Here is a 24,008-nt window from a genome sequence, read left to right on the forward strand (position 1 = left end):
ATCTCTGAAATGTGCTTTATAAATTATTAGAATTATGACATTCAGCGCTGTCATTTTGTACTGATTTGAAATTATGCAAGGTTTATGCCAATACTATTAACCCTTGCATTTATAGAGCTAAATCTTGGGTTTATAGCTTGTCTTGGTTGTCTATGATGGAGCTCTGAAAATACCTTTTTAGTGTAATTGTCAAATTCAGTAAACATCAATGGTTTTGTTAACCTCGCCCAAACCTGAGTACTGGCATAATGTAAATGCTCCATATTAGTTGAGCACCTTTCTAGTCTTTTTATACTACATCTGCATTCACCATTTATACACTGGCGGAACAGCCGCCAGGGGCAATTCGGGGTTCAGTATCTTGCCCAAGGACACTTCGACACGCAGCCTGGAGGATTGAACCACCGACCCTCTGATTAACAGGCAACCCGCTCTGCATCCTGAACCACCTTTAACAATTTTATAAAGTACACGACAACAAACTGAAAACCATTTTGATTTTTTTATTTCTTTAATTCGTTTAAAAATAACCATCAGATTTGACATGGCAAGAGCAGAGAAGTGTTTGTAGTGTAGCTTCGCCGCTTACCAGTGAAATACTGTACTGCAACATATTTTGCCAACAAAACAATAAATAACAATCGTCATCCATACAGACAGAACTGAAGAAAAAAATCCACTTAAAGATGCGTTGCGGGTTCTCTCTCGTACACTGTGCAGACATGTATGCACTGGTCCAGTTTTACATTTCCTACTTCTGTCAGGTGTTTTAGCAGGTGTGCACTTCTCACCATGTGCTAAAATACCTAGCTGTGCTTACTACTTTAAAAGAAATTCACCAGTGACATACAGTATGCATAGAGGGGAGACCAGACTGGAATGCTAAAACATGGGGAAATTTGCCTGCAGAGTAAGTGACTGTTGTAAGGGTTCACGCATCTGGTCATTGGGAGATTCAATTTCATCCACCTTCAAATTCTGCCGTTAACTTCCTGGTACAGCAAGTGCATAAAAAGCTTCTGGTAAACTGGTTCTTTTCATTCAGCAAGACAAAGAAAGATGTTTTGGCTGTTTAAATATGAAAGACAAAGGAAGAGTAATGAGTAGGACAGCAGCTCATTCTTTCAGTCTGAGGGGTTCTGGATGACGATCAGGAAATAGTCCTTATCTGTGAAGAAAAAGGCAAAAAGTTATACCATAAATAATAAATAGTACAACAATACATACAAAAACAGACTGGGATCTCAGTTGCAAATTGGGCTCGGTATCATTTTAAAAGTTTTCAGTACCAGTACAGATACTTGATAGAGATGTTTGATAGCTCACATTGAGGGATTAAAAAATGCTTATCTATAATTCTTCTATTTAACACTGTGGTATAGTATTAATAAAGTTCAATACCCAGTCCTACTTGGAAAAATCACGGGGGGTCAGCTGAATAACAAAGGTTTTAAAATGATCAACAATAGTAACTCAGATTATTCTCACTGTATTCTGAGATTGTCAACACCCAAACTGTTCAGAAAAGCTTCATTATGAGCTGCATCTGTCCTGCCTGTTTCCAGGTTGATGTAAACTGCAATAGAAGTTATAAATGATAAAGACGTCATGTTTACAAAGGGGGCAGTGAGCCTCTTATCAGTTCTGTGCAACTGTAATCAACTATAATAGGTTGGTGTTGTGCCTGAGTTAAGTTGATTTTATAGGTGCAAAACAAATGCTGTCTAACATTAAGGTAGCCAGCAAAATAATTGGCATGCAACCGCTTTCTTTGGCAGACATCTATAAACAGAACCAACAGATTACAATTTTCTAATTCCCTAAATCTGCACCGAGCAACGCACTGCAACGGCTGTATCCCATGTCTCACGCATGCATGCTTGTGGTGGTTTTTTTTTTTTTTTTTTTAGCCCTACTGCAAATCAAATTTCTCCAAGGGACAATAAAGGTTGGATTGATTGAACAGAATAGTCCTAGATTGTTCTGTTTTTTTTTTTGCCATTTCCTGACCTGGATTTCCCAGGGCACAGTCTCGGACTGAAATATCTTTTAACGTCTCTGTGTTACGTGGTGGGCAGCACAACAATGTTTTGTAACCCACAATGCAGCTCCACGCAAGGAGCCTACTCCTAACTCTATGCACACTGATGCAAAGTTCTTGCAAGATCTTGTTTCCTGCTCTGAAGATGGTTGGATGTATGCAGTACTGACATGCCCACTTGTAAACTGAAAGTGTTGTTCGCTGTAGCTTTTCCTTCAGTCCATAGTGGCTGGAAAGCAATCCCTTCCTGAAGCAATTTCACTCTAACAGACAGAGGACAGAGTCTTGTTTCTGTGTAAAAGTGAAGGTTTCGCTGGAGCCAAGATGAGGAATCAGCAACTTTGTAAGATCCCCGCTAGATTTGTCTAAGTCAGGATGCTGAAGCATTCATATCGGCTTCAGTTTAAAAAAGAAACCCCAAAAAAACAGTTTCTTATCCCACATCACTTAAACTGCTTTAGGAAAGGATTCTCTTCACAGCCAGAGTGGACAGAGGGATTGATTACAGCGATGAATGTATCTATGAACATGTGAAAAAAGGTGGACCTATCCTTTAACGAGCTTGTTTAGTCAGAAGTTCATCATGGAGAACAAACGAGTTCCCATTAACGGAGATCTTTTCATCAGTATGACATAACTTAAAGACAGATTTCACATATATTTTGTTTGATTTTTGAAGACTTGGGCCCTGTATCCTGTGTTACGGGAACATTTTATTTCTAACTTCGGGGCGGCTGTAGCTCAGGTTCCCAAGCAAGTTGCAGAACCCCAATGTGCATGCAATGGAAGGGAATGCAACTTGTTTCAGAGCTGTAAGATGTACATTAAAAGTCTACTTTTCATAGTTTCCATGTTACAACGTCTCGCTGCCATTTGGAGACGGATTTGTCCTGATTTGTTCCCGTCTCACCTGGAGCGATCATGATCTCGTTCTTCTTGGAGCGGACACGGAGGAAGGTGAGGTCGTTCTGGGGGTCGATGTCTCGTACGGTGCTCCTGGCCTTCATCACCAGCTGGTGGATCAGTCCTGCGTACTGCACTGTGCTGGAGTTGTCCAGGGTCGTCTTGATGGGGATTCCTGAGGTATACGGGATCATTTACACATGTGCAAAGAATTCCCATCCAGGTTATATAAGCTGTTACTGGAAGTTTAATTTATCTGTAACCTGGTTAATATCTGAATAAAGGTCAAGATGGGAAGAAGTCAGCTGACAGACTTAGATCTTTTGTTAATGTTTTGATGACGATAACCTGTCCTCAGTCGAGACGCAAGTCACCAGGCACACTACAGGTTTTTACTGCACTTTCTTCATGCAGTCTTCCTACATTTCACTAAAAGGACTTTTATTTATTTGTATTCCAAAACTACCGTAAAATAAGAATGAAACTACTAGTCAAACCGACATAATCAAGTTATGTCCCAAAACCTCAAAGTTGACAAAAATGGAACCACATAATGTTTTGATAATTTGCTCCTCTTCATATAATTGTAAAATGATTAGTCACAGTGGACAAACATGAAGGGGTTAAAAGCATAATCCAGGCCAGAAGCAAGACAGCTGCAGCTGCCACATGCAGAAAGCACAGCTGGCAAATCTCTAACCGTGTGAATGTGTAAATTACCAGGCTTGTATCCCTTCTTGTCATTGGGGCACAAGTAGATCTGACTTTAATTACATTTGTGTGTTCGATTATACATTAATGTGTTGCTTACATGTGTTCTTATGACCATTTTATTCCTTCAGCTGCAGCAGCTCTGTACTGGCGTATCAACATTAACTGAATAAGCGGCCATTTCAACTCTTTCAAGAACTTGTCACTTCAAAAATCTGATAAATTTAACTCTGTCAATGTTCCAAATATTGTTCTAAATTAACTTCATAAAGAAGACAATCTGAACCACAGCTTCAGTTCCCAACATTTACTGAAAACTCACCTTACCTGAACCCAAAGAGCAAAAGGTGGGGCACTACATGACCAGTCTCTAATGTATAATTATATTCTTATAATAATTAGCCTCACGTGAAAGCAATAATTAAACCATTTATTTCAACAGCTGCGACAGGATGTGTGAAAGAGACCTGGGAGCAATATGTAATAAAATTTACAGTATATAATTAAACATAAAAACAATTCAAAGCAGTGAGTAGGCTTACTGTCATATCTTAAAGTACAACAAGTAGAAGGCTTTAGCGCTTCAATCTCTCTGTTGTAGGATTATATCTGTCTACAAAAACATTTCTGCATCACCCACAGCAAAGAAAGTGTAAAACAGATGGTGATCAGGGTGCAGGAATCCTGAAGTTACATAAATGTTAAGACCTCATCGCCACAGATGGGAGTCGAATTAATTGAGAGACTAACCCAGTGCAAGGTTGTATGCCTTGTCGATTATACATATTGAAATAAACACACAATTCAATAACTTGTAAAAAATGTCATTAAATACTTTTTAAAGGGGCCTTTAATAGTTAAATTCATTTATCAACTTTTAATACCTTTTAAGACCCTGCATATACCTTGGTGATGTCATTTTCCAGTAGCCTAAATGAGACCATACATTGCCAAATAAACCACAAAAACAACTGGTTATTGCTTCTCTCTGAAGAATTCATTGCACAATTTCAAAGTTCTGTCACATTTTTCAGAGTCAATAAGCTTAAGGGTTTTAATTGATTCTGCAAATTCGTATAGAAATCCAGTAAAGTTGGGGAGAGTCTTTGCATTTTTGCACTTATGTATATGGAATTTCCCATGTAAGATTAATAAGTTTACAATTTCTTTGACATGTTCAAAATATGCAATGACATTTATACAGTCGATTGTAACATTCGACTGTTAGTTAGTTTCACCCGTAACATAGCCTTGGCCCTGTTTCAGGAAGCGGGTTTAGTGAAAACTGAGTAGGTTGAGCCTGAATGAGGGAAAACTCTGGGTTTTCGGTTTCAGAGAGCGAGATCAGATAAACTTTAGGTCTGTAACGCTGTGAACCTAACCTGCTCGGGAGGAGGTTTACTTCAACTAACGCTGAGTTTCTCTCTGACTCCTCCCATCCTGAAGAGGCTGTCTGACATTTCCTCATTCATACTGTCGATATCAAAGCACATACTGGAACACAGTTACGTCTTTAGAGACATCGAAATCACGGTTAAATAGGCTATTTACCCAAACATGATCTTGAACATGACGCTTTTATGATCAATCTGTCATCGAGGTCTGGACAGAGAGTTGGACATCGTAAATTTATCTTCAGCGCTGATCAATGAACGGTAACATTTCATATTGTGGTCGCACAGATTGAACATTCCTGTCGTAGTTATCAGCTGGATATGATGTGACTATTTCTGAGTGAGGATGACGGTGGTGCAGCTGAAACAAATACATGTAGTTTAAAAGTGCATTTCATAAAATACAAAATGAGCAAGATTTCATTAATGGAACATAGATATCTAAAACTTCAGTCGGTTTGAACCTGGACACATTTTACATTACCAAAAAATCATTAACAGGCCTAACTGAGTCGGACTGTCACTTTACAATCACAGGTCCATGAGGAGCCTAAACTACAGATTAGAATCGGTTAGATTAATATCTTCATCTTCAGTTATTGCCACTGGCATTTAGTCCTGTCAGGTTCCAGCTGAATAAACAGGCCTGTAGCTGTTTAAAATGAATAACAGGCTGGAGGAGAATCCAGCTGTTTGGAATTTCCTTAATGAATGAAAGTCTGGTAAATAATGAATGAGCAACGCTGTATAAAATGTAATAATGATAACGTATCGATCTTGCGTTTTAGAGCCTATACTGCTCTGCGTTGGCAGGATTCATATTTCTGGCTCCACCCGATTAAAAAAGAGGCTCTGCCTTTATTTACCCGTTGCCAAAGGTGAATCGTAGTATCGGAAGCTCCTTAATCTGAAACGGAAAACTCAGAGTTCAGGTTTACACTCAGAGTTTGTTGAACCTGCTTTCTGAAACGGGGCCCAGAAGGAAAGTGAATGTACACAGTGGAAAAATAGATGCTGCAATGATTCTGGTTTGTCATTGCAAAATAATAACAATAATAAAAAAACATGCTCCGGAGCAATCAGGTGCCATGACGTCAGTTACCCAGGTAAGAAGTAATTAAAACTCAGGGTTAAACCTCGCTAACCTGACATCCTGCTTCATGGTACAGACGGGGGGGGGGAATAACTGTAACGTTAGGTATGTTCCTACCTTCTGAGTTGACAATGATGATCCCCTGAACTCCCTTCTGGCCCTGGATCCTCTTCAGAGTTTCCTCCACTTCAGCCTGGAAAGCAGGAAACATGAATTAGCATCATTTAATGTAGCTATAGGAGAAAAGAACACTATACTAGCTCCTGTCAATAATGTCAAAACACCTTGTAAGTTACCAGAAGGCTAACGAACTGTACCGAGCTAAAATGACAACGCCCGACTAGCATAAATGAGCTAGCCACAGTTAGCAATGAATTAAAATCCCGTTTAAACGACTATTTTTTTTTTCAGTCACAACGCAGATATGACCATGTTTATGAAAATACACGCCGGGAAGTCACAACACCCTACCATTTTGATAATGTGAGGAGGAAAAATTGGCAGAAATGTGTCTCCGAGTTCAGCACAATAACAGCTAGCAGCTCACTTTTGTTGCTGGGAGAAGAACTGAGGTAAACTTCCGGGTCAACTGCTGCGTTCGCGGCCAAGGACAAAAGTGGGGAAACTGGGCAACAGCACCAGGCAAGCGCTGTCACTTTGCTTACAATCTCAGTTTTCACCTCCAAAAACACATTCTGAGGGACAATAAAGACAACACTTACAAAAATAAGGAAACGCGGATGAATAATGGAATTATAATAGTTGCCCACTAGGTCGTTTAATCTCCTTTTTTTTTAAAAAGATTTTCTACAGTTTCCAAATTTCCTCTTCAAATAAAGTAGAATTGAAATGCACACTTAACAGAACTTTTCCATGTTTTGTTTTAGATAAAATAATGTTTACATGTTGTTTTAATATCATATCCAGACAAAAAAAATTCAAGCCAAATATATTGTTTGATTTTTGTAATGTATTTAAATGTTTCGTGGCCTACACTGTTATTTAAAGAGAGAGGGAGAGAGTAATATGCCATGTCTCCTTTATGCAACCATTCTTACAGAAAAATTCTGATATCCCCTGTGTCCTCTTCAATTATTAAAGGGATAAAATAGTCAGTGGGTCCTAACTCCTCTTGGCTCTAGGTTTCCAATGACACGTGTTAAAATTATACAGCTGGTCCGGATACAAAAAGCTGACTAGCTTGACTGAATTTAAGGAAAATAACAACTTTGAAGTGATTTATGTGGGCCTACAGTAAATTTATTACAGACCAACACTTCACATCAAAAATAAAACTGTTTAAAAGCTCAGAAAACTCTTTTTATCTTGTAAAATGTTTGTGCATTTTACAAGATAAAACAAGTACTGAAATAGTTATTTATATTTATTTTTCACTGCATGGTTTACATGTAAACAGCGTGGGCGCGGCAAGTAGATGCGTCAAGTGAGACACAAACGGATGAGCCACGACAGGAAGTTCAGAGTTGTTCCCTTCAAAGTAAAACTGGGGAAAGAAAATATATATTTTATACTTGTGTAATTTTAATAAATAATCATGTTAAAACACATCTCTTTGGCTTTTCCTTCGAGTTAAAGTTCTTATCCTGGGTGATTTTATCATCATTCATTATATACGATATACAGCATAATCTATTTAATGTTTCATTACTGTACTTTTACTTTGTGATTTTATATATAAATAAATAACCCCTTTTTCTTGACTACAAGAAAGCCTACTAGTCAATGCCACTTACATGGATACTGGAATGCTTGGAAATTTACAAGATCAACAGGACACTAATAGCCTTCATCAAGAACTCAATGGGGCTGTGGAAAACAAGTCTGGAAGCCAACTCAAAGCCAATTGCACAAGTCACCATCAAGTGCGGCATATACCAAGGTGTGCATTATCCCCGCTGCTGTTCTACATAGGCCTGAACCCCCTCAGCCAGATCATCACAAAGACTGGCTACGGATACCGCTTCCAAAGTGGAACAACCATCAGTCACCACCTCTACATGGATGACATCAAGCTGGATGCCAGAAATGATCGAGACATCGATTCACCGATCCACACTACCAGGATCTACAGCAGCGACATTGGAATGTCGTTCGGACTGGACAAGTGTGCTCACATGGTATCAAAAAGAGGGAAGATGATCAGAACCGAGGGGATTGAACTACCAGAAGGCCAGATTGTAGATGTTCAGGAAAGCTACAAATACTTTGGGGTGCCATAGGCGGAAACCATGAGGAGGCAGCAAGGAAGTCCGCCACAGCCAAATACCTACAGAGAGTAAGGCAGGTCCTGAAAAGTCAGCTGAATGGGGGGAAAAACAAGATCCGAGCCATCAACACATACCCATCAGATACCCCACTGGTAAAATAAACTGGCCAAAGGAGGAGATAGAGGCCGCTGACATCAAGACGAGAAAGTTCCTCACAATGCATGGAGGGTTTCCAGCACCCTGAGACTGTACACCAAGCGTAGCGAGGGAGGCCGAGGGCTAGTGAGTGTCGAGACCACTGTACAGGATGAAACGACAAAGATCCAGGAGTATATCATGAAGATGAAGGGCTTAGTGAATACCTCAGGCAGCAGAAACCCGAAGGTGAGGACAAGGAAGACTAAGAACCTTCATGTACCACAGACAAATAGAAGAAGTGGCTGATATCCAGAAATCCTAGCAGTGGCTGGAACAGGCTGGACTGAAGGACAGCACAGAAGCACTAATCATGGCGGCACAAGAACAGGCTCTCAGTACAAGATCAATAAAGGCTGGGGTCTACCACACCAGGCAGGACCCCAGGTGCAGACTGTGCAAGGATGCCCCTGAGACAGTACAGCACATAAGAGCAGGGTGTAAGATGCAGGCAGGAAGTGCGTACATGGAACGCCATAACCAGGTAGCCGTCATAGTGTACTGGAACATCTGCCATGAGTATGGGCTGGAAGTCCCAAGGTCAAAATGGAAGACACCTCCTAAAGTAGTTGAGAATGACCGAGCTAAGATCCTGTGGGACTTCAGAATCCAGACTGTCAAACTGGTGATGGCTAACCAACCAGACATCGTGTTGATCGACAATCAGCAGAAGAAGGCTGCAGTGACAGATGTGGCGATCCCAAGAGACAGCAACATCAAGAAGAAGGAACATGAGAAGCTTGAGAAATACCAAGGGGCTGAAAGAGGAGCTAGAAAAGATGTGGAAAGAAAGAGCAACAGTGGTGCCAGTGGTTATCGGAGCACCGGGGGCTGTGACCCCCTAAACTGTGAGAGTGGCTACAGCAGATTCCAGGTAAAACATCAGAGGTCTCTGTCCAGAAGAGTGCAGTCCTAGAACCAGCTAAGAACCCTCAAACTCCCAGGCCTCTGGTAGAGGACCTGAGCTTTGAAGATGACACATACCACCCCGCAAGGGCTGAGAGGGGGATTTTTAAATTATTTTTTTTTATAAAATTGAATTTTTGCATTGTTATGTGGAGCACAGTAGCAACAAAGGATTTTATATTTTTAGAGATATGTTGGTCATATACTTGGAACTTAATATATTTTTACACCGAACAAAGACTGTGGATTTTGTCCTCCTCAACATTGGCGCTGCATTGTGAAGAGAGATTTTCATGTCCAGTGTGAGCAGGAGGAATGATCACAGCGAGCAAAACTTGTGTCAATGTTCTTTGGGCTTTTATTTTGAAAAGCATAACGGGAAACTCCCCGTGAACGTTGCTGAAGCGCTGCAGGGCAGCGTCACGTTAACGGGACTTCATTAAAGTCAAACGACTAAAAGCAGCTGAGAAATGGACGATAAAGACGAAGATCTCGGTGAGTGTGTTTTTATAAACTGTGCGGGGGCAGAGTTAACCCGGGCGGGAACATTAACATTGTTTGTCCTGGTTTAACTGATTTAAAGTGCTGTTAAGTTTATAACACGGCCCCTCAGGCTGAAGTTTGTAGTTTCAGTCATGAATACTCACCTGTAGTAACAGTGAATGGACTTTAGATTGTGGTTTAAATGGCGGGTTCACACCTAAAGTTCCGGGTTCCTTTATCGGACCAATGCGAGCACGACGCGTTTGTTTATATTTTTCATCTGCTCCGATTTGCATTCACAACTTTAGGCCAAAACTAAAATTGTAAACAAAAGCCATGTGGTGGAAATAACGTTATTCAGTCAGGTCATTCATTAGGCATGTAAATAAACAAACTCATCCAAACTACCTGCAGTACTTTGATGTACTGTTGATGCAGTTATATTAAACTTTTCACGACACTGCTCAACAGATGGCTGCAAGCAATTCTCTTTAAATCGCGGGTTATTTTATAATACCTGTATTCTTATGCACCCTCTCTAGTAATTAAGGGAAGCGTTCAGTTCGGCCCAAATATTCAGGAGGAATCTCACTTCGTCTTGAGTCCAGGTTTGGGTCGAACCAAAACTAATCCGCTCCAGAGTTCACTTGGCAGCAGCAGGGACCACCTCTTCAGCTCGGACTAGAGAGGAGTTGGACTGATCTCCATGCCCCTTGGTGGTGTTCGTTTGGGTTGGTGTGAATTCCGGAATCTAGTAGGACCAAACAGCGGCTGACTGGTCGTTTCTGGTCTGAACAACCATAAAGCCCATAAAGTATTTTGTTACAAACTACATCTTCATCTTTCTTTTCTGCCCAGCAAAATACAGATGACATAATACCTCCTATAAGTAATTAAATACGTATTTTAAATACATTTCATTGACATACAATTAATTGATAATCAGTTGCTGGTTAGTTTTCTGTCCATAGACTAATAGTTGTACTATTGATATAGAAGCAGATCCTTGTGTTCAGTGTTTACAAAGCAAGAAAAGGGCACCAGGAGTCCTGCAGGAGCATTTTGGACGTATTGTCCAGTCAAAAACTCATCAGTTCGGCTTTGTCCTCCCCCCTTTTTCCACTCACATTCCTTCTCCCTTCCCTCCCCTGCCTCTGTTCATTTTTCTTTCTCGTAAAGAGTCTCCCTCCTTCCCTCATGCCGTTCTCACACCCGTCCATCTCAACCCAGATCTTTCTGGGGAAACACCTTCTCGCTGGTATTTTTAACCCTCGGCCAGAGTTATTGTGTCCTGCGTGATATAAACACGCTGACTGTGTTGTATTTTTATCTTCTGGGCAGCGTGAGCTTGATGAAAACACACGGCTAATGAAAAACACTCTGAGGAGTAGCCGTGTTTAGAAAGTGTTTGTGTTGGGCATGACGCACACATTAAATAGCTGCACGGTGCCTCGGAAGTGCCTCAATCAAGGCACTATTGTGTATATTTATGTAATATTACATTGTTGTGTAAAAAGATTATATTCTTTGGTGTTTCGTGAGATTTATTCTGCTGATGTCGCTGCCCAGCTGCAGTTAGGGAAGTCAAAGGTGGCCTAAGTTTAATGTTACATCACGCAGCAGTGAAATACCATAACAAGTAAACACAATGCTGCACGTATCCCTCTTGTTATGGTCATTAGTCACAAGATGCATGGAGGGATTTCAGATGACTGTTGCTGTAGGAGTTAAGTTATTTAACTATATCTCCATTTAGCTTCTCATACAAACCTCTGTAAATTTTTGGCAGGTCCTGCTGATGTCTTTTAGACATTTTGACGCTTATTATGCTCACTAGAAACATGTTTTAGTTTCAAAAATAGTATTTAGTATTTGTTTATTCAGTTAGTTACACATTAACAGTTGTGGCTGTTTGCACAACACTGTATGAATTTACAATGCTGGAGCGGTCCGACCATGTGTTTATAAGATCCTCTGTTTTACTGAATATGCTGACTTTACCTTTCACCTGACCAACCTGAACTCTACCTGCAGGGCAGGTATGTTGGAAAAACATACTAAGTACATATGCACTTTTATTTAACCAGTATGCAGCAGTAATATGTTATAAAGTGAAGGCAAACATCGAAGTCACTGCATCATAGATTCAGTTTAACCTGCATGGACAATGGGAGGGGTGTGGTCTACTGTGGCCCTGTCAGAGTGTAGATAAGATGAAAACTTCTGTGATTTATCTGCCATACAAACTCCTGTTTGATTGCTAGATGTTGAGACAGAGGGCTCTATTTAAATGTTGTCCCAAACTGGATTTTTCCTGTTAAGCATTGAGGTTATTTCCTCCACTGGGCCAGTTTGGTTTCTTGGTGACTCGCCGTGCGCCCCAGTGGGAGGAGAGGTGGGCTAGAGTGTACGCCGATGCCAGTCCAGTACGTTTTAAAACCTTGAATAATCAGAGAGCTGGTCGAGTACTCAGCGCACTCTTGTTCCATAATGTTTTGGGTCACTTTGTTCAGTAAAAGAGACACTCATGTTAACCTCTCTAAAAAAATCACACAAACTGCTTTATTCATATTTTGGTCCACTTTTATTTTGCATTCAATTATTCATTCTTCTTCAGATTTAAAACCTTTTTTTTTTAAGAGACCTTGCCTAAACTGCAACATATTGCCAGAGCAGAGTTACTGATACGAACTTTCAGACACACCCGCAACAACCAAAGGACATTAAACAAAAACTCTGAAAGGGGCTGGATGCAGTTAATTGTCACTAGCGATGCGTTTTTTTTTTAGATTGCAACCAGGTTTGTGCTTTTATGTGTGCTCAAACTTTTGAGTGGGCAAAATCCGACGGCTTTCCAGAACATGTTGGAGATGCAGGTAAACTCCCACTGCAACGTGTGTTGCATTGTATATTATGTGTGTTACGTAAGTTACAGAGACGGTGAAGAAGCTGTGTATCTGATTATCAGTAAAATTACAATAAATCAAAACATTACGAAGCAAACTGTGGCAGATCTGTGCTAAAGTAGCTGGCTGCCCCTGCCTTGTATCACTGTAGGCTAGTAGAAAGAAATCGCTCCACAGTTATTTGTTTCAAAACAAAATAACCGTTTTGTTTTTTTTGGCATTTTATCATTATTCCTTTTTGAATTCAAGGATGAAGAAACCAATTTGTTTTTTGTTTTAAACCAAGAACGGAAGTCACCGTGTCTAGTGTGTTCGTTGCTCAAAATTATGTACATTATATGCACAGTCAATGTGGTTTTGTCTTTATCATTGTTTTTTCTTCAGTCCAGACATGTTGCAACATTAAGACTGATGCAATGCTGTTGTGTTCATTGTTTTGTGGCATTTGCATGATATATTAAGATGAAAAGAATGATATCGTGCAATTGTGATCACCAAAAAAGTTTGAGGTGTTTGTGAATGAACGGCTTAAATTCCACATAAAGCTTGGTTTCCATCTGACCGATGACTCCTCAGGTTTTTAGTTGTTAGTAAAGGCTGCACAGAATCACAGTATGTTTCACATGCTTTGCAGTACTGTTCTCTCTAATAAGATAAGAGCCAACTCTGTGTCGGTTCCAAAACAAAGCAGAGGTCTCTCCGTGACTCAAGCAGACTCCATGTTGTCAGCTGCGGTGTTGTTGCTGTGTTTATGGTTCAGATGCTCGGGAGCGTGCATAAATAAAATGTGATAATTTAATTTCTAAAAAACTAAACTATAAATCTAACTGATTTTAAAAGTAAAAAAAAATTTAGAAATAAATTAATACAACAATGCAAAAGACTACATTTTTAATTCCATATTCATTTGAGTTGTGGCAGTATGCAGGTATTTAACTGCACATGGTGATCGTGTGGATCAGTGTGATAAAAAACATGGCGACAGCAGGATTTTCACCATGTCAAGAAATGTGAATCACCTTGACAGAGTCATTCATATTCATGCATATTCATATTTGAAGCTCCGCCTTTTACAGACAACAATAAGTGTCCCCTGAGGAAAAGGCTCCACAGGATGACTGGGAGCGCCGTGAGTTTAAAGGGGATGAAAGTAGCCACTGTGATTGGCCATGATTATCTTGTTATAGGTTAATCTACCCGCCTGATCCGGAGGCTATACTCTACTGGTGTACCAAAAGATCATCACGTATATCACACTTCGCGCTGGAGTAATGACTGAGAGTGGCCTGTAGTGTGTAAATCACTATACTGACATCTGCTGATACTTCGCAAGCCCGTAGGAAAGGAAGTTTGTCCTGTTGTGTTCAAAGCGCCTCGTCTGTTACTTCGGGCTACAACCAGTTTCCTGCCAGCCTCTTCTAAAGAATGCATCTTCCCTTCCTACTGTCACACTGACAGAAACACTGTCCACCCCTCCTGGGCATGATGCAGTGGAGAAAGTTGTTTTCCATTGTTCGCACATGACCTTGTATGACATCCAGACATATTTAAGGACGTAAGGAAAACAAAGCTCTTAGTAAAGATTTTAAACGGCTCTGTTTGAGCGTTGAACGTTGAAGAGACAGATACAGAAAGAAGCTCTGAGGTCAGCCTGAGGGGAAGGACGTTGGAGAGAAAGGAGGAGAGAGGACTGAATCACGCAAGCTTCTTTTTAACCGCATTTTAACTGCACTTCACCTGTTCCAGACTAACATTTCCTACTACTCCACAATTTAGGAGCACCACTTAAATCGGCATGCAACTCCCTAAGGGCCCTAAGCAAAGGGGGCCTCCGACCTGACACTTGAGCCACGTAAACCAATTGCCATGGCCACACAGTCACACCTACAGTCCTCCCTCCCTCAAACAGTTTGCTCCATCTGTCGGCCTAAAAATAGGTTGACCTCTATAGAAGACGAAGACCCCATAAATTGTCTGTGGTCCCCACAGAAGTTGTTGCCGTTGGCTAAACGTAAGATATGGATGTATTTCGCGCTCATTTTTGTCAGCATTAGTAAGACAGACAGATTAGCCAGATCATCCTAACGTTACTATTTTCTACTGACATCAAACACAAGTTTACCTGATTGCTGTTCCATTACTTTTATAATTTAGCTGATGCTTTTATCCAAAGCTGCTTCAGAGGTCAGACGCCTCTGGAGCAACTAGGAGTTAAGTGTCTTGCTCAGGGACACATTAGTGCAGGTGTCACAGTGGGGAATTGAACCCGGGTCTCTTACACCAAAGGCATGTGTCTTATCCACTGCACTGTGAGCATATAGGGCCATACACGCACACACAAATTGTCACTCCTTCATGGTGTTTAACATTATACTTAAAAATATAAATATATAAAAAAATATGGAGTATATTTTGTGCTTCCAGATAAGATAAGATAAGATCAGGCTTTATTTGTTTCTCATCTCAGAAAATGGTGGCAAAATGTGAGTAAATTGTTGCACCCTGAATGTCTATAAAATTTTCAAAAGAAAAGGTGAATTAATTCGTGTTTCCATCCACTGCTGTTATGTGAATAATAGATAAACAGCTGGTGGCTCTAATTCTCTAGTCTTTGCTGTTAAACCATCGCAGAAGAAGACACAACCAGAAAAGAGCTCCAATCAAAGCTCAAACGATGGAAAACCATGTGGAAATGTGACATTTCTGATAGTTTCATGTATTGATTTAAAAAACAGATGGATTTAAACGCACCTGGTGAAGGAAAGAATAGAAAACTGCAGCGGGTCAGAAATGTCAGTACTTGATGTGTTTGCCTCATCTTTTCAGGCGTGTTTGATCCAAACATACCAGAGGAGGGACCTTCAGCGCCCCCTCCTGGCTGGCTGGATGACATTCATGGATACCAGGGCCACAAAGGAGGAGGTGAGTCTTTTGTTCTCTTCTGTTCTCTTTCGTTTTAACTTTCCCCAACCTTCACCTGCTGTGTTTTTGTGTTTGTGTTACTGTGTATGTCCAGAGGATGAAAACCCTTTGTGTCCACCTCCCCCTGCCTACAACCCCCAACCTGAACTCAACAGGAACACTTTGGTGCCCAATGTTAGGTAACACACACATCAGTAATTCTAAATTGAAAATGTCTCCGGACAAAAATATGAAGGCATGATGAAAGATGTACGTATGTGTGTGTGTTCGCTCCTCCAGGGTCCCCACAGTCTCTGAGGATGTTGCCAGAGACGCCCTGCTCAAGTTTGTCGAATCAAAATGGAGGTACAGCTCAAAACCTGCCAGGAACCTCACCTTCAAAGAACTCAAACCCATCACTGTGTACAGGGTAGGAGCATATCTCTGGCACCGTAGGGGAGGCTGGGAACGCTGGGGACATGTCCCCACCACTTTTTGAAAGCATTTGTTAAAAATGTTCTGAAAAGTAGCTTGTAACAAGAAATGTTAACTAACAAACCTTGAGAAAGGTTTATTTGCACAATAAGAAAACATGCAATGCGATGATGTAGAAGAAACAAATGTGCATTGAACAAAAATGTAACTTAAGCTAAAAAGAAAATTGCATTATATTTTGAATTGTCACCTGCCACCCTTATTTTTTGTTTCTCTTCATATGAATAAAGACATTTCCACCAGAAATTGGTGCAGAAAATGTCTCCAGAATGCAGGAAATTAAGTCTTTATTTCTTAAAAAGTGCTGGGGGAGGACCCCTAGACCGCCCGCTCATATTTGATATATATATCTTTTCATTTTGTTCCCATGACTCCAATATTGTGCATCGTCACATCTCATGAGCTAAGTGTGTCATCACGACCCTAAGCTAAGCCCTGATATCCCCACCACCTTTCAACGCAATGTGACGCCCTTGTCTGGCACAAATGGATTGATGAACATTAAAATGATTTTCAAGGCGCGTTAAATGCTCCTGGGAATCCATTGGCCCGATCGTGGGGCAACATGATTCTCAAGTGCTCGCGTCGATCCAGTTTTCTGATTGCTTTCTTTCTGCAGTATCGACTGGAGACCTACACCGAGACCAGAACCAGTGCCTGGCAGTTTGAACCCTACAATGGTAAAACTTTACTCCGAGCTAACACATTATTGATGACATTTGCTCGTTACAAAGTAAAGTAAACAGGCTACAAAGAATTCTCTTATCATGAGACATAACTAAAATATGATTAACACGGAGGGATGGACCACATCAGAAAGATCATCTAATTTAACAAGCTCAACTCCGTAATCTCAGATTTCAAAGAGCTCTTCAAAAATATCCGAGGAGCAGAAGACAAGGCAACTCTTGTTGCCAAACATGTGTCACCATGACAAAAGTGAGCTAACCACTAACAGCACACACATAAACAAAGTATTGGACAGCTTAAAAATATGACCTGAGGGTGGTGGTAGATGAAGATGGAGACATAATGTCGGGAACCATGAATGTCTGCACCAAAACTGTGGACCGACCAACCAGCATTGCCTTCTCTAAAGAGATGTCGCTATGGCAAAAAATTAATTATATTGTCTTGTTTATCAGGACAGGTGGTCGACGGGCCTCAGTATGGGATGAGTCCTCCGCCGTGGGACATTCCTGTGTCTGTGCCTCTGAGATACACCGACGTGGTGGAGAAGGTCCGTGTGCCGCACTCATCATTGGTGAAGGTACAGCTCCTCTTTTATTGTTTTAGACAGTAGAGCTTTCTCTGTTTTCCTGATTTGATAGTGTTGTTGCCAACTTGTTTGTGTTCTTGTTTGTGTTCTTTGTATTAAAGTAACGTGCATTTGTGTGTGTGTGTGTGTGTGTGTGTGTGTGTGTGTGTGTTTTAGCCGTGTCACAAGTGCAACGGCTATGGAAGGACTCGCTGTATGAACTGCCAGGGTAGAGGCCAGGTGAGAGGGCTTGTATATTCGTAAGGATTTACTACATAGTAACTTACTACACCTCCTTGTCAATGCTTTCAGAAATGCATATGGTTCTACAGTAAAACTATCTGTCCTAAATTTGTGTTTTTGTGGTATTTTACATGTGCTTAGCGGACCAGATTTACCAGATTTGATTTAAAAGACAAAATATTTTGCAGGCATGATCCTCCCAACAGGAGGTAACAGGAAAACCAGACACTTACTGTAGCTTCAGCAAACATTAATATGGCAACGATGCCGCCTCTGTTAAGGCAGTTTCCTGGTGGACACGAACTCAGACCCTCATCTTGTTTTGCAGAAGCGTTGTACGTTCTGCCACGGTCACGGCCGTTCCAGGAACAAGCGTTGCACCTCCTGTCATGGGCGAGGTCGCAAAAGGTGGGAGACTGCTTGCTTTCTCTTTTGCCTCTCTGTCCGAATTTCCTTTTCCGTCTTGCAGATGCGTTTTTCAAGCTGTAGTTGCAGCGGGTACAAAAGGCGGCCTGGGAATCACAAGTGGTCCAGAAGATACTTTGTACTTCTTGGGATGAGGCTGTAGGAGGTGAGAGAGGAGAATGTTAGCCAAATGGAAAGCACCCCAAGTCTTTGCGGCTCTACTGGGGGGGATGGACACCATTCTTCTAAAACATATAGTCCCTCATGTGGTGTTTTGATGATTAGGATGGTGAAGAGTGGAGCTGTCAAACACGTCGCTCAGGCCATATGATTCCTATCATTTTCATGCTCCTCAAACATCAGGCAGGGACCCCCTCGTGCTCTGCATGCACTCTGTTCTTGCAGTACTTTCCTCCGCAACATTTCAGTGTCTTGGCCATGACAGCTCTGCTTGTTTCTTCCTTTTATTTTGCAAAAATTGACAATTCTTATGACATTGATGTGCAAACAGGCTGCAGAAAAATATCTCTGCCTCCCTCCTGCAGGTGTTTTTCCTGTCACGGCCAAGGTTACAGGACCTGCTCTGTTTGTCACGGCAGCCAAAACCTGCTGCATTTCATCCAGCTCACTGTCACATGGTATGTCAAAGCCACACACACTCACACTCACACTCACACTCACTCACACACACACACACACACACACACACACACACTCACACTCACACTCACACTCACTCACACTCATTCTTCTGAATGTGTGTGTGTAGGAAGAACGACATAGCTGATTTCATCCCAGACCGCCAGCCTGACTTCCCTGACAAGAAGTTTGAGAAGGTGACAGGAGATCCTTTCTTCGTCGACGAGAATGTTCTGGTAAATAAAAAAACCTTTTATGAAATAATTTTATTTTAATTATGAATTCACATCAGACGCTGAGGGAGAATCCATCCAACACGCACTCCAATCTCCGTCATCAGGACCAGCTGTCCTGTCAGCATCTTAACGCCTGTTCTTTCTGAAAAGACAGGACAGATAAACAACTACAGACAAACCTACTGTGTTTTCTTTATTGATTTATTTAGTTTACTTGCCCTGCCAGCCAAAGCTGTATATGCCCACAGGGGCCTTGATCCATCATTATAATGTTAATGCTAATGTTAAAGCAGCTATAATTTATGCTTTTATAATAACAATGTGAAAACAATATAATAATGTGAAAGGGCTCTTTAGTAGTGATAAAGCTACAGAACCTACCTATCACTTTACATGCTAAACATCAACATGGTAGCATTGTTGTTGTGTGCATATTGGCATGCTGATGTTAGCATTTAGCTCAAAGCCTCCCAGTGCCGAAGTACAGCCTGAAATAGGTGCATAGCATGGCTCTAGACTCTTTCCCCCTCTATCTCCTGCCAGGTATACCCTATCCAGGGTTTCCCCGATGAGGAGATCTGTGATGTTTCTACAAAAATGATAAACGAACACCTGAATCGCTTCGGATCCACCAGCCGCATCCTGCAACAGGTACAACGGCCATAAATTGTAATTAAAATAATTAAGCATTTTTAGCTGACGCTTTTATCCAAAGCGACTATATAAGTCAGAGATCGCACGCCTCTGGAGCAACCAGGGGTTAAGTGCTTTGCTCAGGGACACTTTGGTGGAAGTCACAGTGGGAATTGAACCCATTTCGCCACCTACAGCTTCATTCAAGAAGCAATCACTTGTGTAAAGTAGAGGTGTGGATTTATACTCTCCTCATTGAAAGCCAGAGTCCCTCTATTGTGTTGAAGAAAGTGCATTAATTACAGTTTAAAGAGAAGTTCAGTGAAGAAGCCTCATCGTAGTCCTGCCTGGATGGATTATTCTGGGTTTATTAACCTGCAACATGTCACTGAAACACACCACAAAGAAGCGTGAAACAAATTCATTTGTAGTCGTTTTGTGTCTCTTTCAGTCTGGATGTCTTGTTCTTATGTAGCAGGGGTGTGAGCCTTTTGACATGTATTCATCCAGGGGCCCCTTTTCTCAGACTTCCCACAGAAACATTATCATATACATTGAATTAAGCTGTGAAAAAGACGTCTCAGCAGTACCCCAAACATACATTGTGAGCGCTAAATAATACAACTTTAAAAGGCAGATTAGAAAGCAGGACATTTATATGAGAGCGGTGTTTGAGTGTTACTAATGCCACGACTGCCTTTTTATCTCCCTGTAGCGTCAGACCATCGAGCTGGTGCCCCTGACTCACGCTTATTACACTTACAGTGGAAAAGACTACAGCTTCTTCGTCTATGGAATGGAGAACAAAGTCTTTACTGCCAAATATCCCTCTGCGTGTACTATTTTATAATTAACACTTAGACATACAGTCGCAGGAAAACGTCTGTGAACCCTTTGCAATTACGTGGACTTTACTGCATAAATTGGTCATAAAATGTGATCTGATCTTCATCTGAGTCACAAAAATAGACAAACACAGAGGGGGGGTGCTGCACAAATATATGCTCCTCAAATATGATTTTAAATACGCCTAGTAAAAACAATAGGAAATCAATATGTGGCGGTCAGCGTTGATAATTATCCCCATGGGAAATATTTCACTACCACCCCCCTTCAGCAGCCAACAAGGCAGTCTCGGAGTTTCAGATGTAGAATTGTTTGCGGTTGAAAGCTTTTACAACAGTTTACAACAAACAACAATGTTGTTTGCATCTTATACTGTGACACAATAATGGCAGCAGCTACTTAGAGCCTCTCGGTCTCCATTCTTCCTTTAGCTTTTGGCTATCAGCGGACATGAACAACAAAGTCCGCTGCAGCTGAGCACGTAAAGTATGGCGCGTTCAGTAACGCAGCGTTACTTGGATTAGTAACTGTAATAATATTACTGTTTTAGAAAAGTAATCTGTTACACTACTAGTTACTGGGGAAAGTAATGACTTCTCCTAAAGCTAAATGGAGTCAGGAGCCAATAACTGACACAAGATTGGAGGTGTTGGTTAGAGCTGCCCTGCTATTCTCATGAAGCATTGCCTGATGTGAACTATGCCTCGAAGAAAAGAGCTTTCAGAAGACCTAAGATTCCAGGTAATTCCAAAGTGTTGGACACTTTATCCTGCGACTGTATTGTTAACATGTTTATACGGCTCATATAGGTGGCACAAAGAGCACAGAGCTGAAACAACCATTTAATGCACCGACATGTATTCACTAAATCTCTATAGTAGTGATATTTAGAGAGCTGAAAATATCAAATATCAACCGTGGACTAGTGTTACATCTGGCTACATGTTGGTCAGTCAGTTTGTTCAGACTGGAACTTTTTTTCTGTGCTCACAAAGTAATGTTGTGTGCCAACATGTTTCTAAAGATAAAGATGAGCTTTCTGTCACAGTAATCATCTGTAGAACTGATAAATTCACAGTTTGTTCAGAAGAATTTGATGCTGGGCTCATCTTTCCAGCCTGTTTATGAAAAATGTTTTTGTATGTTTGAGTGAAATGTTTTTATTCCTTTCAGCTCAGGTTTCTATGCATTCCATTTAATATGTACAACGATCCATCCAGCAGCTGCTATTTCAGTTTACATGTGCAGCAAATATTCATTCATTTTGTCTGACCTCTTATGTTTTCAGCTGTTTGTTTAAGGATTTTACCATGTTGAATATTTTATATGTAAAAAAACAAAACAAAAACTAGGTAACTAACCAAACTTCCACTTTTAAAGAGCCTTTTTTTTTTTCTTTTTTTACAAACCTCTGCACACTTTCTGTTGAGTGTGTCATGTAATCCAGTTACATCTGTTTATTGCCTGTTATTATATAGCATCATTAAACCTGTGGAATGTATTCAGTAAACATGTTACAAATAAAGGTCTTTCATGTTATCATCACCTGTAATAACATTTCAAAAAGCTTTCTTCTAAAACACCTGGGAAAATAATCAGTGTTTAAAAAGCAACTTCCATTCCTTCTCCTTGTAAATCCTCCATAACTTGACTCCTGATCATGGATTGAATCTATAAATGGTCTCTTAATATTTGAGTTTTTCACAGTTAAGTCAAAGCTCTGTGACATTGATTAGAGGGATACAGGAATATGCAATATTCCACACTAACCACACCTCGGAGGGAGCAACCTCACTTGTCTGTCTTTAGACATTTATTAGATATTTTTGCTTTTGTTTAATCTTATTTCACATTTAAAGAAACAGCTCAGGATGTTAAACAGGCAAGAAAATGAGCTTGTCTGTATTTAAAGTTTTGAGCTAATGCACAAAATGTTTTTCCAAGTATCTGTATCCATATTTCCTCAACAACCCCTGATATTCATGTGGTGACCCTTTGGAGGGGCCCGACTCCTAGATTGGGAACCATCCATACAATCTACTAATATTACATATTAAAAATATATCATGTCATGCCATCAGTATCTTTATATTTTTAGATTGCTGGCAACGTGTAAGACTGCTTGGTAAAATACACTCACTTAAAGGATTATTAGGAACACCATACTAATACTGTGTTTGACCCCCTTTCGCCTTCAGAACTGCCTTAATTCTACGTGGCATTGATTCGACAAGGTGCTGAAAGCATTCTTTAGAAATGTTGGCCCATATTGATGGATAGCATCTTGCAGTTGATGGAGATTTGTGGGATGCACATCCAGGGCACGAAGCTCCCGTTCCACCACATCCCAAAGATGCTCTATTGGGTTGATCTGGTGACTGTGGGGGCCATTTTAGTACAGTGAACTCATTGTCATGTTCAAGAAACCAATTTGAAATGATTGGAGCTTTGTGACATGGTGCATTATCCTGCTGGAAGTAGCCATCAGAGGATGGGTACATGGTGGCCATAAAGGGATGGACGTGGTCAGAAACAATGCTCAGGTAGGCCGTGGCATTTAAACGATGCCCAATTGGCACTAAGGGGCCTAAAGTGTGCCAAGAAAACATCCCCCACACCATTACACCACCACCAGCAGCCTGCACAGTGGTAACAAGGCACGATGGATCCATGTTCTCATTCTGTTTACGCCAAATTCTGACTCTACCATCTGAATGTCTCAACAGAAATCGAGACTCATCAGGCCAGGCAACATTTTTCCAGTCTTCAACTGTCCAATTTTGGTGAGCTCTTGCAAATTGTAGCCTCTTTTTCCTATTTGTAGTGGAGATGAGTGGTACCCGGTGGGGTCTTCTGCTGTTGTAGCCCATCCGCCTCAAGGTTGTGCGTGTTGTGGCTTCACAAATGCTTTGCTGCATACCTCGGTTGTAACGAGTGGTTATTTCAGTCAAAGTTGCTCTTCTATCAGCTTGAATCAGTCGGCCCATTCTCCTCTGACCTCTAGCATCAACGAGGCATTTTCGCCCACAGGACTGCCGCATACTGGATGTTTTTCCCTTTTCACACCATTCTTTGTAAACCCTAGAAATGGTTGTGCGTGAAAATCCCAGTTTGGAGTTCAGGAGATTGTCTTGACCAGGACCACACCCCTAAATGCATTGAAGCAACTGCCATGTGATTGGTTGATTAGATAATTGCATTAATGAGAAATTAGGTGTTCCTAATAGTCCTTTAGGTGAGTGTATATTGTAAGGCCTCTTTAGCCACCAAATGAAGTGACCGCAGTCTCTCTGCCTACATTTTAGGGCATTGTGAAAGCCTGCCTCACTTCGGTCCTGTGTTAACAAATGTCCCCACAAGATGGAGCTCTGGGTTATAAAGTAAAGGCTTGCAGGATGTCTGAAGGCATGTTTGCTGACACCATGTGCTGTGGGAAACACAGCAACTCGAACAAGAGCCAAAAATCCATCCTTAACCTCTTGAACAGAAATG

At 41.0% G+C, this 24,008-nt stretch overlaps 2 protein-coding genes across 3 annotated transcripts; one reads left to right on the forward strand and one right to left on the reverse strand.

Annotated features, from left to right (window-relative positions):
- Positions 1 to 487: 487 nt before the first annotated feature.
- Positions 488 to 6,739, reverse strand: dynlrb1 (dynein, light chain, roadblock-type 1). Its single transcript, XM_038697700.1, has 4 exons — positions 6,614 to 6,739; positions 6,260 to 6,335; positions 2,952 to 3,119; positions 488 to 1,168 (listed from the first exon to the last, which is right to left on the reverse strand). Exons 1-4 carry the CDS (start codon positions 6,614 to 6,616, stop codon positions 1,125 to 1,127), a joined length of 291 nt encoding a protein of 96 aa, XP_038553628.1. The 5' UTR covers positions 6,617 to 6,739; the 3' UTR covers positions 488 to 1,124.
- Positions 6,740 to 9,848: 3,109 nt separating this feature from the next.
- ssuh2.1 (ssu-2 homolog, tandem duplicate 1) lies at positions 9,849 to 22,068 on the forward strand. Of its 2 annotated transcripts, XM_038697695.1 has the most exons (12): positions 9,849 to 9,966; positions 15,687 to 15,782; positions 15,877 to 15,961; positions 16,062 to 16,191; positions 16,876 to 16,936; positions 17,402 to 17,526; positions 17,692 to 17,754; positions 18,086 to 18,165; positions 18,708 to 18,800; positions 18,932 to 19,037; positions 19,581 to 19,688; positions 20,386 to 22,068. In XM_038697695.1, exons 1-12 carry the CDS (start codon positions 9,942 to 9,944, stop codon positions 20,518 to 20,520), a joined length of 1,107 nt encoding a protein of 368 aa, XP_038553623.1. In that variant the 5' UTR covers positions 9,849 to 9,941; the 3' UTR covers positions 20,521 to 22,068. The 2 variants fall into 2 exon arrangements, with proteins under 2 accessions (XP_038553623.1, XP_038553624.1); XM_038697696.1 differs by lacking the exons at positions 9,849 to 9,966; positions 15,687 to 15,782 and having other exon boundaries at positions 15,879 to 15,961; positions 17,407 to 17,526.
- Positions 22,069 to 24,008: the final 1,940 nt, after the last annotated feature.

This window comes from Micropterus salmoides, unplaced genomic scaffold (genome assembly GCF_014851395.1).
Source record: "Micropterus salmoides isolate LMB-PRFRI ecotype aquatic unplaced genomic scaffold, ASM1485139v1 Ms_hic_scaffold_4, whole genome shotgun sequence".
Taxonomy (NCBI): Eukaryota; Metazoa; Chordata; class Actinopteri; order Centrarchiformes; family Centrarchidae; genus Micropterus; species Micropterus salmoides.

Bases quoted from the DNA above. Each gene is read 5' to 3' on its own strand.
- dynlrb1 (XM_038697700.1), bottom strand. The intron at 3,120-6,259 runs GTAGGAACATAC...CGTATACCTCAG, and splicing joins CATCATTGTCAACTCAGAAG to GAATCCCCATCAAGACGACC. The intron at 1,169-2,951 runs GTGAGACGGGAA...TTTTCTTCACAG, and splicing joins CGAGATCATGATCGCTCCAG to ATAAGGACTATTTCCTGATC.
- ssuh2.1 (XM_038697695.1), top strand. From the start codon at position 9,942: ATGGACGATAAAGACGAAGATCTCG. The intron at 15,783-15,876 runs GTGAGTCTTTTG...GTGTATGTCCAG, and splicing joins CCAGGGCCACAAAGGAGGAG to AGGATGAAAACCCTTTGTGT. The intron at 19,038-19,580 runs GTAAATAAAAAA...ATCTCCTGCCAG, and splicing joins TCGTCGACGAGAATGTTCTG to GTATACCCTATCCAGGGTTT.